The 13,487-nt window shown below is 43.6% G+C and overlaps 1 protein-coding gene across 6 annotated transcripts; it reads right to left on the reverse strand.

Moving 5' to 3' along the window:
• Positions 1-195: 195 nt before the first annotated feature.
• Positions 196-12,933, reverse strand: zgc:194578 (uncharacterized protein LOC792915 homolog). Of its 6 annotated transcripts, XM_034600831.1 has the most exons (12): positions 12,823-12,927; positions 11,584-11,731; positions 11,391-11,497; positions 10,761-10,916; positions 9,724-9,852; positions 9,443-9,563; positions 9,183-9,358; positions 8,664-8,978; positions 7,742-8,603; positions 7,258-7,404; positions 6,726-6,881; positions 4,038-5,935 (listed from the first exon to the last, which is right to left on the reverse strand). In XM_034600831.1, the coding sequence occupies exons 3-12, from the start codon at positions 11,457-11,459 to the stop codon at positions 5,436-5,438; spliced, it is 2,631 nt and encodes an 876-aa protein (XP_034456722.1). In that variant the 5' UTR covers positions 11,460-11,497; positions 11,584-11,731; positions 12,823-12,927; the 3' UTR covers positions 4,038-5,435. The 6 variants fall into 6 exon arrangements, with proteins under 6 accessions (XP_034456723.1, XP_034456722.1, XP_034456721.1 ...); XM_034600832.1 differs by lacking the exon at positions 4,038-5,935 and adding an exon at positions 196-248 and having other exon boundaries at positions 7,742-8,978; XM_034600830.1 differs by having other exon boundaries at positions 7,742-8,978; positions 11,391-11,499; positions 11,587-11,731; positions 12,823-12,933.
• Positions 12,934-13,487: the final 554 nt, after the last annotated feature.

Raw genomic sequence — 13,487 nt, forward strand, 5'->3', positions numbered from 1 at the left:
GATAAACGTCTAAATCTTCTCCCGCGGATTTTGCGACTAATCGGTCCGGCGCTCAGGGGCACATCCCGTCCCCCAACCTGTTCCTCCACCTCTCAGGGAGGGACTGAGCTCGCCAAGGAGCGATTAGTCCAGAGTCTCAGGCCCACCTCTGGTCAACCAACCAACCCATCTGGTAATCTGTGTTAATCTTGCAGAGTTAGGTGGATGAGATTAATGCTCGACAACTCTGTGTTTGTCTGGACGACCACCTAAGAGGAGGCAGAGGCAAACATCTGGATTAACTGGATTACTATTATTTATTGTATATAATTGCATCATTTTTAACATGACATGGTCTGAAGACAAGATGTTTGTAATTTGAACTCTCTGTTTTTCAAAGTGTGATGATGATTTGTTTGTGGACTCGTTGCTTTATGTCTCAGGGTCCATATAAAAAAAGGATCTGCTGAACCTCAAGTTGAAGATGCAGAACATAAACTACAACTCTCCTGGGTTCAGTCTGACTGGGAAACTCTTTCCCTGGTTTCTTTACATCTCAACATTTTCAATATCTAATAAAGCCACAAAAATACACCAGATTAAGATTTAAAGCTGATGCTGAGTGAGTCAGTGCATATGAAGTATTTATACTTCATATGTCACTTTGACTATTTGTCATCTCATCGTGAGGAAAACTCGCTGCATCAATGCAAAGTGTCATCCTTTATAATACAGTTTAATAATTTATTTCTGACCAACTTTCATTTACAACACTCAACAGATGTTAAAGAGCACAATGAGAAATATCATTGTGATCAAAGCTATACGAGAAAAATAATAAACAATCTAAATATAACTCTGTAGGTGGAATTCAGTCTGGAATAAAAACACAAACAACGACCACGATTAAACTCTGCTCCTTCCTGTGGTCACCCGGTGAAATATGAGTCATTTTAACTTCATTACATTCAGTTTACTTCCATAAGTAGCTTTGGAAAATGTATTGAAATAAAGTTGAGTAGAGTTTGATGCAGCGGCAGATCAGTGAGGATCAGAAGATTGTTGCTGAATGATTAAAGTCTTTCTCTCTGACTCGCTCATGTAACGTCACTTTAATCAAATCACTTTATTCATAAGTTATTATGTGGCGATCGCCCAGCGAAGCGTTGAGCTTTAATTCATCTCACGGAGAGAAGCTTTAATCCAGAGTGTCCTGACACATTGTCCTGCTGCACCTGTGTGATTAACATCTGAGGCTCAAACAGGAGCTGATCCACACACACATCTCCTACTTCTCAGGTTTTAATCCCACAGAGACAAAAGGAACATGAATTCACCGTCCGGCAGCAAAAAGCTCCACAACTAATAAAACACTGGGTTTATTGCTGTCAGACACATCATGATGAGCTGAAATCTCTCCCCCGTGCATGTGATTGAAAATCCAGCTGCAGTTGACGCTCAGCTCCTGATCAGCTTACACTCACACCACAAATCAGAAAAGTCAGAAACAAGCGGACTCACCATGTCCGGGAGGAGCAGGAGACGCAGGAGTCTTGGTGTTTTCTTCACCTCTGCTCAGACGTGGATGTCGGTCTTCCTCACCTTTCCTCTGCGCTCCCTCCCTCGTCACACCCTCCTGCGTCTTGGGTGAGTTTCCATCAGAAAACCACCCAGATTTCCCTCTAATCCTCACAAGTCCCATCTGTTCCTTTCCCTCCCCTTTGCTCCCTATACTGTGTCAACTCATCCACACTCCCAGCTCCCTCCCTCTCTTTCTTCATCTCTGCCTCTCGTGACCCTCCTGACCTGCGGTGCTATAGTGATTAATTTGAGAGGATGGTATGGAACAGATGATGAGTCGTTGGTTCATGGTACAGCTGCTGTAAACTTCCACCCTTGTTAACACCAACCAGTGCTGAGCTGGCTTTAAGCAATCTCACGAGTGGAGAGACCTCGGTTTGGATCTGCGATTGGAAAATGAGAACCAGCAGCAGGACGCTGGAGGAGCTTTCCTGCTTTCTCTGCATCAGTGGGAGTCGTCTGATGAGGAGAAAACTAAAACGTCAACAGACCCTTTAAATTCAACCAGACACACAGTCATAGATATATGTCTGACCTTTTCCATCAAGATCTAGAAATTATTCTCAAAATAGTCTCACAATGTTAAAGACAGAGGTGACAGATCAGTGAACCAACCAGTTAATAAACCAACCAGCCAACTAACCAGTAAATAAACCAACCAGTAAATAAACCAACCAGTAAACCAACCAGCCAACTAACCAGCCAGCCAACCAGTAAATAAACCAACCAGCCAACTAGTAAACCAACCAGTAAATAAACCAACCAGCCAACTAGCCATCCAGTAAACCAACCAGTAAATAAACCAACCAGCCAACTAGTAAACCAACCAGTAAATAAACCAACCAGCCAACTAGCCATCCAGTAAACCAACCAGCCAACTAACCAACCAGCCAACCAGTAAACCAACCAGTAAATAAACCAACCAGTAAACTAACCAGTAAACTAACAGACCAGCGAACCAACCAGGAGGCTGAAAAACCTGATGAGTCCACTGCACGTTCCTATTTTCAGCTTTAAACATTCTCAGAGCCTGATACTTATATATTATCATTATTAATATTAATACACCCCCCCCCCCCCCTCCTCTCACTGACCAGCAGGTCGAGGCACCCCCACCTCCCTGAGTCTGGTTTTCATATCAGCTGTATTTTGATAATCATCCACTTCCCCCCTGTTAATCTGAAGCGTTGTGTGTTAAAAAGGCAGCTTGAGGACTGAACTGACCATCGTGTCCTAGTGTAACTCACACTGATGAACTGATCCACAATCTGTCCGCGCTCTGCTTTTAGACACTAAGCTCTCCCCCCCCGCTCATGAATGGGGAGACTCAGATCCGGCTCAAGCGTCAATCCTACATTTCCTCTGCTTCCCATCAAATTCTGTAATGACCTTAACTGACTCCGCTGCCCTCATGATAATCAAACAGGTGACAAATGATGAATGAGTGAAACACAGGTTCCATCCAGATCATACAAGACTCAACTAGAAGGAGAAGAACCCCCGACAACAGTCCTACACATGATTGTTTAATTCTTAAACTAGAAATCTGAAGACCTGAATGATTCATAGTCCTGACCAGTGGAAAGGAAAACCAATGTTACATATATTTGACTCTTAACTACATAACACACTTATATAATAACACAATATATGTAAACTAGACAGGTCAAAGTTAAACAATAATAAACAACAGTTGTGGAACAAATAATTTTAAGAAATCTAGAAAAATATGCATCAAATTGTACAGGCCGAACTGTAACGGCTCTCTAAATATGACTGTTTAATCGAGATCTGTGCTTTATTCCTTGAAACTAACCAAAATAATTTCATATTTTTGGTCATAATTCAAATTAAAAGTCCAAATACAGCTAAAATTGTATTTATTTTACTACACTTAAAAAGAATAAGACCAGAAGTTGAAAAAACTGAAAATTGAAAAAGAACATTTTTAAATTATCAGAAATGTCAAGTGACAATGAAAACCGTGACATTTTTTATACAAAAACTGAAATGGAAAAGATTAAAGCTGGAATTGTAAAGATGAAATAAGAAAAGAGAAAAATCTAATATTAAACTCAAAATGCAAAATAGAAAAGAAATTAACTAGTTGTAAAAAACACATTTACCATTACTCCTTCACTGAAAAATATATTATATTTATATATATTTGAAATTAATATGCAAACAGCTGAGGCATCAACTCTGGACATGAATCCACTGGAATATGGTGATGCGTGGCCCCCTTGTGGCAACACCAGGGAAGTTGTTTACAGCCCAAAGGCAGACTCAAGGAAATCTGTGGTGACGAGAAAGGATCGTTTACAAATTCTGATTTTAGATTTGAGAAAAATCTAGAGTGAGTGAGAGTTCAGTGTCTTGCCCACTTCATCATGCAGACTGGATTGGTGGTTAGTGGACGACCCGCTCTACCACCCGAGCCACAGCCGTCCCTTACAAAACAGTGAAAACAACACGAGTCGCTTATTGTGTCAGTTTATTTCTCAAATGTTCTTTATACTGTCACAGTTCACAACACAACTTTAAATTTGAATACAGAGCAAAATAAATAAATTTCAATCAAAATTAAATTATAATAGTGTTATGGTCTAGTGTTCTTTCAGTCGAATCATCCTCTACTGGCACAAACTAATTGTCTAAGGTCTTTTTAGTCCATATTAAGGAGTCAAATATACATGAAGGACATGAAGAGAAACCATTTGAAGAGATGTGAATGTCACGGTGTCTGTTTTCATGGTTCAAGCTGAGCCTGGATCTCATGCACTATCATTAATCCTGCTGCTGTTCACGTTACATCTTCAGCCGTAGAGAAGCAGCTGTCTGCAGAGCGACTTCAGGTGCAGTGTTTAAACCTTCATGTACAGATGTGTGATATTTCATTTATCAGAGAAGGATCTGCTCGGACAGCATGCAGGTCAGAATTCTGTTTTTAATGCGCCAACGCTGCAGCTAAACATCACACAACACATTTCTGCTTGGAGATACAGAGAGGACATGTTCAACGACACAATGATCAACAACCGACCTCGACAGGGAAGGTAAAGCCACCGTTGGTTACTGAATTGATTGGTGATGCAATGTAATCAGATACCGTCACCGCTGATCATGTGATCACTGGAATCAGATTGAATATGTTGTTTGAGGCCATGGCTGCACAAATAAATAATCAAGCAATGAATCAATCCATAAATAGATCAATAAATAGTTACTCGTGATTGTAACACTCTCATATAAAGTATATTTCAAGGTTTATCTGTGATTTCTTTCACTATTTACATCAGCACAATATACAGCAAACACGCACAAATGTCTTCACTGGTCCCACAGACACACACACACACACACACTCCGTTTCCAAGACTTAAGCATGGAAAAAAAAAAATCAACTTGCTGATGCGATAGATTTGTTTCAAATAAGAAGTACACAGCTTTACACACAGTTTAAATATTACTCTGTATACATCAACTTCATGGCTGTTACATTAACTGGACCTGGGGGGGGGGGGGGGGGGGGGGGGAGCAGGTGAAAGCTGGGGAGCTGATTGGTTCAATGGAAGCATCAACATGTGGTTTCTGCATGTTTGGGCCCTTTAAGTCGCAGGTACATACCACTGCCTGTTAAGAATACATCTATTTGCCATTTATCGTTTTGCACTTTCCAGGAAGCCACTGATTTCTTCCTTTTTGAAAACCCTCCTTGGTGAATGGAACAACAGACAAACTGTAACGTACACAATAACACAATCTGTGATCTTATGGCTTAGAAATGGTGATTATGCTGATTAAAGGGCTGAAACATGTGAACCTACACCGTGTGCTGCTTTACCACATTTCCAAATCAATCACATGTCACATTGTCAGAACAGGAATGGATTATTGTGTTTCCCCCCGGTCTCACTCAACCCGCTGCCTGACAGCAGCTGCGGCTGCATCGTGACTCCACCTGCGGCCTGTGGAGTGGATCCTCCCGAAAGACCCACTCCAGTTTGAAGATTCCCTCCAAAGAAACTGGACTGACCCATTCCTGTTGCCAACAAAGGGGGGGCTGCCCAGGGATTCCCCAGAGGACATCCAGTCTGCACGGGTCCCACTCCTCCACAGGGGTGCTTCATGTGAGGTCCCCCAGAAACCGCCTGAAGCGCACCAAAGCCTGAATAGGACGCTCCCATAGCGTAGAATGGTAGCTGAAAATGGGGGGTTTCACTGGACGGATTAGCAGAAGATGCGCCGTGGGAGGACATAAGGGTGGCACCAAAGGGACTCCCAGGTAAGGGTGACGTTTCAGGAAGGGACACCCCTGCAACAGCCCCTGATCTGAGCCCAGGGCCAGACGACGTGGCCCTGGCTTTGAACAGGCCTGGGAAAGTAGGAAAAGTAACGGCCGGACAGAGGGATGTGGGGAAGGAGGGGGGGGGGGGGGGGGGGGGGGGCGTCGCACAGTTCGAAGTATTCCAGCAAAGAGAAAATGCACCAAAGCAGAGAGAGGAGTGAGAAGAGTTATATTTCTGCTGGTTAATATACATAACACTAATCAGGGTATAGTAGGTCTCTAATGCACACACACGTATACTACAACATCTTTTCACTACAGAACGACCACAGGGGAGGGGCACACAATCACAATGAGCTTTTCCATACAAACCTATTGATAAATATTTGTCAGTCATAGTGTCCCCATTAAGAACTGTATATAAAGATGGACGTGGCAGCTCCTGAAAGTAAAGCCAAAGAATCTTGATTGCCCCCTGGTGGCTGGCTGCAGTATAGGTCATATTTCGGCAGGACTCCACGATTACTTCTGCGCAGACCCTGGTTTGAAATGACGTCAAACGATAGTTGCATCCATATCCAGGATGTTTTAGCTTAATTTTGGTACAATGGGAGAAAGTGGAAACGCGTCATCCATCTTTATTTACAGTCCATGGACCCACTCCTCTCTCTCTCCTGACTGAAGACTTCGGACGGACAGCGGTGAAAAGCATTTGTAACATCACGGACTGACGGATGTTTAGCATGTCAGTGATTCATCGGGCTTGGAGGTCGATCATGCATCCGTTTGAATCAAATGCACCACAAATAATTCCACATGAAGCCTTTGTCAAAAATGGTATTTTCCCGCAGAGTGATGCATTTTTTTCTGTCCTTACCAATGGCTTGTGTCTGGGCGGCAGGCGCGTTGGTGAGGGAGCATTGTGTGGCGTTTGAAGAACATAGATCGTCCAAGTCAACCAGCGACGCCCCCGCCGAGCCCAAGAAATGAGCAGTCTTTCTGTACGTCTCCTCTTTGTGCATTGTTCGCTTTCCTGCAATAAAATAAAGGTGCAATTCTACTCTAAAAGGTGTTGTCTTTAGGGCACAGGTCAGGGAGGAAGAGAGAGCAAAGCGAAAGAGAAGGTTAATGCATTAGAATTGTTAGCAGAGTGCTGACTGATTGAAAAGGTGGAGCTGAGATGGATTCACACACAAACACAGATGCAGGCAGACAGAGTTTAGTTTTTAAGGAGGTACCCGTCTCAGCCGAGCAGCTGGACTACGATGATTCAAATTAGGTGTAAATTTACCAACACAAAGGTTTAGTGGTTTTAATCAGAAGGGTTTATTACTGAATACAAAGCAGATGATGATTTACCCTTATGAGCAATGGATGGATAGCGTGTGAAAGTGTGAATTGGGTTTTACCTGTGGCATTGCTAGTTGCATTGCTTGATTTACCCCAGGGGTCATTGGCTTTGGATGCTCCATCTCCGAAGGGGTCATTGGCTGGTGAGGAGGCCGAGGGTGGAGCAGGTGACCCCCACGCATCGTCTGTGCTGGCTGGAGCTGAAGCTAAGTGGATACACAGAGCAGATGAGTCAAGACACCACAACAGGAACTTACAGATTGACCCATTCCTTCAGTCTCAAGGCGTTGTTAGTTCTGTGATTAACTATTCTGTCCTGGGGTTCAGCTCTTTGACTACGGACAGATGGAGACCAAACTGGTGATGTAACACTGTTCATCACTTCTAGCAAATAGCTTTGTGGTAGCTGTAGACTCCTTGAGCCTTGAAGACACTCGCTAGATGTTCCAACACAAGTCCAAACGTGAGTTGGTATCACAGGGTTTACATTTCCAACATATATACGACCACTCATTAGATGAAGGATGGATGTTTAGTTCTTACCTGGGGCTCCCCATGGGTCATTGTCCGGTTGGGATGCATCCCCGAACGGATCAGAATTATTAGTGGCTGAGGTCACAGTTGCCTCATCTCCCCAAGGATCTCCACTGTTTGCTTCCTTTGGAGTCGATGGTGTCCCCCAGGGATCTGACACCGTGGCAGGTGGGGAGCTGGCAGGGGCTCCCCACGCATCTGCACTCTCCTGGGGGGATGTTGCAGAAGGAGAACCGAAGGGATCTGAGGCATCATTCTTTGGTGCACTAGATGGCAATGGGAATGGGTCCTCTTTGGGGGGTGTTGTTGGCGCATTGAAGACGTAATCGTGTGCAGGTTTGGACGGTGCAGAGAAGGGATCCTCTTTGGGGGGTGTTGTTGGTGCAGTGAAGGGATCATCTTTAGTCGGTTGGGATGATGCAGAGAAAGAATCCTCTCGGGTTGGTGTTGTTGTTGGAGTACCAAAGGGGTCACCTTCTGGAGGCTTTGATGGTGCAGAGAAAGGATCCTCTTTGGGCGGAGCTGTTGGTGCAGCAAAGGGGTCATCTTGAGCGGGTTTGGGCGGTGCAGAGAAAGGATCTTCTTTAGGCGGTGTTGTTGGAGCAGTGAAAGGGTCGTCTTTAGGGGGTGTTGATGCTGGCGCACTGAAGGGATCGTCTTTAGAAGCATTAAAAGGATCGTCTTTAGGGGCGTTGAAGGGATCGTCTTTTGGCGCGTTGAAGGGATCGTCTTTGGGGGCGTTGAAGGGATCGTCTTTTGGCGCGTTGAAGGGATCGTCTTTTGGCGCGTTGAAGGGATCGTCTTTGGGGGCGTTGAAGGGATCGTCTTTTGGCGCGTTGAAGGGATCGTCTTTTGGCGCGTTGAAGGGATCTTTGTTGGACGAACTAAAGGGATCTGCTTTATCTTTTTTAGCAGCAAATTGATCCTCCTCGTCTTCTGTGGCGTTGAATGGATATTGTTCATCTTTTGGTGCAGCAAATGGATCCTCATCCGTTTTTGGTGGTGCAAATTCATCATCAGCTTCAGTTGAACCCCCCCAAGGATCACTGCTAGCTGCTTTTTCAGTGGTGTCCGGTGTTGTGGGTTTGCCCCATGGATCTGTGGCCTCTTTAGGTTCTTTGGGCGCTCCCCACGGATGTGGCTTCACCTCCTCTTTTTCTTCCTTCTCTTCTTTCCAAGCAACAACTTTGACATTGGTGTCTTTGCCTGCATCTTCCCATTTCAGCTCATCTTCACTCAGCTTAGCCTAGAATATTACATTCAAAAAATAAGTAAGCACAAACACTATTTTATCACCTTGTTCATTGAATTTAAGTTGCGTCTGGTATATGGTTAAATTAATGTTGTTGAGGTCGCTCTTCAGACAGAATTGCATAGTATTAGTGTAGAGTTCATGCAAATCCATCCACTTGCTACATCTGAGTGATGAACTTGTTCTGTACACACTCACCCTTCTCTCCGTATCTTTCTTCTCAGCTTCCTGACGAATCCGTTCCTCTTTGCGGGCGGTGAAGGAAGCAGTCAAGTCAGCCACTGAGGGTATGTTGTCTAATGATGGGAGCCCTGAGGCCCCGGCGACATAGCATGGCAAGTAGCTAGGATCCTTGACGACATCCGAGGACGAGGCTGGTTAGAAAAGATCATAAAGAATCAGAGTTGGAAGAAAAAGGGGGGTATTTAGCAGTGATACTTTAAGACCGAGGGTCTCACCTGCGGAACTTTTTGATGTCTTCTCTCTGGTCTTTATGGCAAAGTCTCTTTCCTCCTTTAGTTTCTCATCGTCCTCCATCAGAACAAGGACAACCTTGGCCTTCTCTCTTACGTTCCCACCCTGGGACAGATATACTCGTATTAGATATCCCATTCTGATTCTGGCTTCGACGTGTAAAAGGAGTATGATGACATTCATATATTGGTGCAAATAATATGATACTAATAGATAGCATGCACAACCATTTCAAAGGAAACTAAAAGGCTTAAACACGAATCACCTGATCTTTGCCATCTTTTTCCACAAAGCGGTATTCTGTGAGGGCTTTGACAATGTAGATGCTGTCTTTCATTTTCAGAAGCACACGATCGTCACCAGTCTTTAACAGATACTCCAGCAGTGTCAGGGACTAGTGTGGGAAAAACACCACAAGAGACACATTTATGACAAACACGTGTATGGCTGACAATAAAATAAACTGGCAATCGATAGTTTGGTTTTGGTTTTCTTTTGGATTGGGGAATTCACTTGGTACCAGGGCAAATGATACATGAAGACTTATCACACAACACAGTACCACAACAGACCATCACAACTTTGCCATCCATGAGTCTATCCAAAGCAGATGTGGTAGTGGAATGTCGCACATGAAAGGTCTTATCATGCGATGGAACAAGGAAAGATTTGTGATGAAACCCAATACATTTAAACTCCTTGTATAAAGTTGGACATCTACAGTAACTCCAATGTAAGATAACAGTTTTAATCACTTATAACAACATTTAATACTAAATCAAAATAATTAAACGGATCCTGCCGGGCCAATGCAGATGCCTCCAGTGTTATACTGACACAGCAGAATGATACTGAGCTCTTATTACTTATTGGACATTGGCCTAACAGTGTCCTTCACCTGCAGACGTGATCTGAGAAAACCTCTGATGAAAGTTTAATTTCTCTGCTGCTTTATGTGCTCAAGTTACTGCTCACTTATGCTTTCTATTGAAATCGGTCTTCCATTTATAAATCCATTTTATACCCATGTCTGCCTATCGTGGGTTACCACAGAACATTTGTGAGGTTTGAACAAGTAAAAAGACTTAAAGAACAACACAGCTTTACCACTAAAGACACTTAGTTGGCTTTGAAAAATAAAAAATAAATTGGTGTACTTGAAAATGATCTGTTCCTATAAATACATTGACATTTAATGCACGACATCACATTCATAATAATGGCAGTGAAAAGGCTGTTAACACACGGTCTTAACACAAAGTAAAGGGCACTGAAGCGTTATTCTCCCTCCCTGTTCCTCACCTTGTGGATGTGTCTCCAGTTCTTGTCGTCATTCAGCCGTTTCCAGAGCATCGTCATGATTTCGTTGCAGGCCACCACGTTGTAGGTCAGGTCAGAGAGGTCGGCCATCTGAGAGCTGGATGGGCCCCATGGGTCATTAGACGTAGCCTCTCTCACCTGCAAAAGAAGCAAAGTCAGTGTTGGCAGCCTAAGAGCTGGTGATGTCAGCTTATGAAGAGAAAACCGACGCTGGAGTCCGTGAGGGTTTGGCAGCAGTGTAGCTCCTTCACCTTGTCACTGAAAATGATTAGTAATCAGTTTTGAAAGGGTGTTATTGGTTGAGTCATATCAGATCAGCATTTTGGCAAGAAATCTATCTGCCCCTCTGAGAAGTTAATGTCTTCGATGTTGTAGAAACTTAAATCAATTCCTCAAAACCAAAAGGGATATATTCAAATGTAGCTTTTTCCACATAAGTGTTGTTCAATATCAAATTTAACAATAGGAGGTGATAAAAGAACACTTAAAAATTACATCTTAAATCAAACTTACACAGCACAACTAACAAAGTTAAACGTACTGATTCAGATAACTTTATACAGAAAGATTAAAGCTCACAGTCTCCCTCTACTTGAATCTAACTTCTCGTACCTTGACCTCAGCCTCAGAGTAGTTCTGGACCAGGTTCTTTAGCTGTCGCCGAAGCATAGAGGACGTCATGGTGTCTGGGGGGGGGTGGGTAATCAAACCACCACGATCTGTTCAGATAAAACATGTAAACAATTCTGCAACCTCGAAGACTTGGAAGACAGAAACAGAAAGATCCACACACAAACTCTTGTACCTTTACGTAACGCCTGAATGTGCTGTGAAAGTCTGGTTGTTGAGTTGCTTGAGTGCAGATGCTGGATCAGTGAGCGTTCATCCTGCTGTTCTGTCTTCAGCCCGATCGCACTGGCTTGTCTCAGGATGTCAGAAACCAGATCCGGGCGCTGCAAGAAGGCACCAGTCGACATTTAAGAAAAGAGCTGAGGCGACAATGGCAAGCCAGTCATTTTGAATATCAAGCAATCGCATTTTGCTTATATAGCCTGAATTCTCATCCTCTGTCCTTAACGCTAAACTTGGGTGAGGACCAAAGAAAACCCAGGAGGGACAGGACGCCACGGGAAACTGTGGCTCAGAAGAAAGAGCGAATCAGCCACTAACAGGAAACTATATTGCCACAGATGGTTGTGTGAGAGAAAGTGCTGCATATAGATGCCCGGTATGAATGTGTGGGTGAGTTTATGATTGGTACAACTGTGCTTTGAGTGGTCTTGAAGACTAGAAAAGAGCTATTTAACACAGATTGCAATGATGTCATTTAAGAGATAGATAGATACATAGACAGCAAACAAAAAACAGTCAACAATAATAAACAAAACAGTCAAGAATAATAATAAAAGGTCGATATGAGTCAAGAACAGGTTTACTGCAGTGAGATAGAAAGAAATATGTGCCAATGGAGATATTGACAATGGATAAGACACGAGACATAATGTTTAAAGCGTTTGTGCAAAAAGACAATAAAGTGCGCGTGATGGGGACACGGAGGAAGATGTCCCCGCAGCTGCAGAAGGGACCGCGGTCACCGCCACTGCGACAGATCCTCCTCTGCGTTAGCTCTGTGGCTAAGCTACAAGCTAGTTAGCTGCCCGCATCCTGGGGCTAGTGGGTGAGAATCTGAGCCAAAGCCTCGTTCACACAGCAGGAGGACAAACAGTGTGTTCGTGTGTGTGTCTGTGTGTGAGTGTGTGTTAGAGTGTGAGTGTGTGTCGACTCGCTCGTAAACAACGTGTGTGCGGAGCTTCGTGTTTTCAGGACCTGGGAGAGCGACGAGCAGCGGACGTCAACAAGGCTAACGAGCGAGCGTCGCTATCAAGCTAGCAGCAATTAGCTTAAGTAGCGGACTTTAGCAAACGGTGTGGCGGGGTTCGAGTCGACACGCGGCCGCTGGTTTCTGTCCAGAATGACGCCCGCCGACCTCCAGTGTCCCCCCGTGTTAGACACGTGTGTTTGCGGTGAAGTTAGAGGCGCTTACCGCCGAGTGGATCTTCAGGAGCCTTCGAGGAGACGACGCGACGCAGCCACTTCCGCTTCCGCTGTTTTCAGCACCTGAGAGCGGCGGGTTGCCAGATCTGACGGAGGAAAAGCAGCAAATAAGAGCAGAGATCCTGCAAACGTTGAATAAATATCAGCGAGATTTGATCCATTTGTCCTTCTAAGTATTTGAGATGAGTTCATATTAAAAGTTAAAACAATAGATGCAAGTTTCCCAGGATGTATAATATGTTGACATGGACCCAGAGGAGTTTTCTGTTGGCTGCAAATATGCACAGCCCTTTCCTCTGCTTTAAATATGGATTTATTGAGGATTTGTTTATTGAGATATTGATGTTATTCTATGTTGGATGTTGGACTGAGATAATAATATCATATAATATCAGTAAATTAATCTTATTTGCCCAACAACAGAAAAAAAGAGTCCAATCTGGCAACACTGGCTGCAAAATCCACACCCCCTCACGACTCATTTTATTTATTTATTTACTTATTTACTTAATTTGCATTCTATCTAAAACATCTACTTATGTATTCCAACCAATCCTGCATCTTTAATTCTGACACTTTCAAATTGCTTTTGAAATATAAAAGATGGTAAAACTGGTTGGAAATAAACATTCCTTCAAAACATAATTTATATTA

The sequence above is a fragment of the Hippoglossus hippoglossus genome, chromosome 11, assembly GCF_009819705.1.
Source record: "Hippoglossus hippoglossus isolate fHipHip1 chromosome 11, fHipHip1.pri, whole genome shotgun sequence".
In the NCBI taxonomy this organism is placed as follows: domain Eukaryota; kingdom Metazoa; phylum Chordata; class Actinopteri; order Pleuronectiformes; family Pleuronectidae; genus Hippoglossus; species Hippoglossus hippoglossus.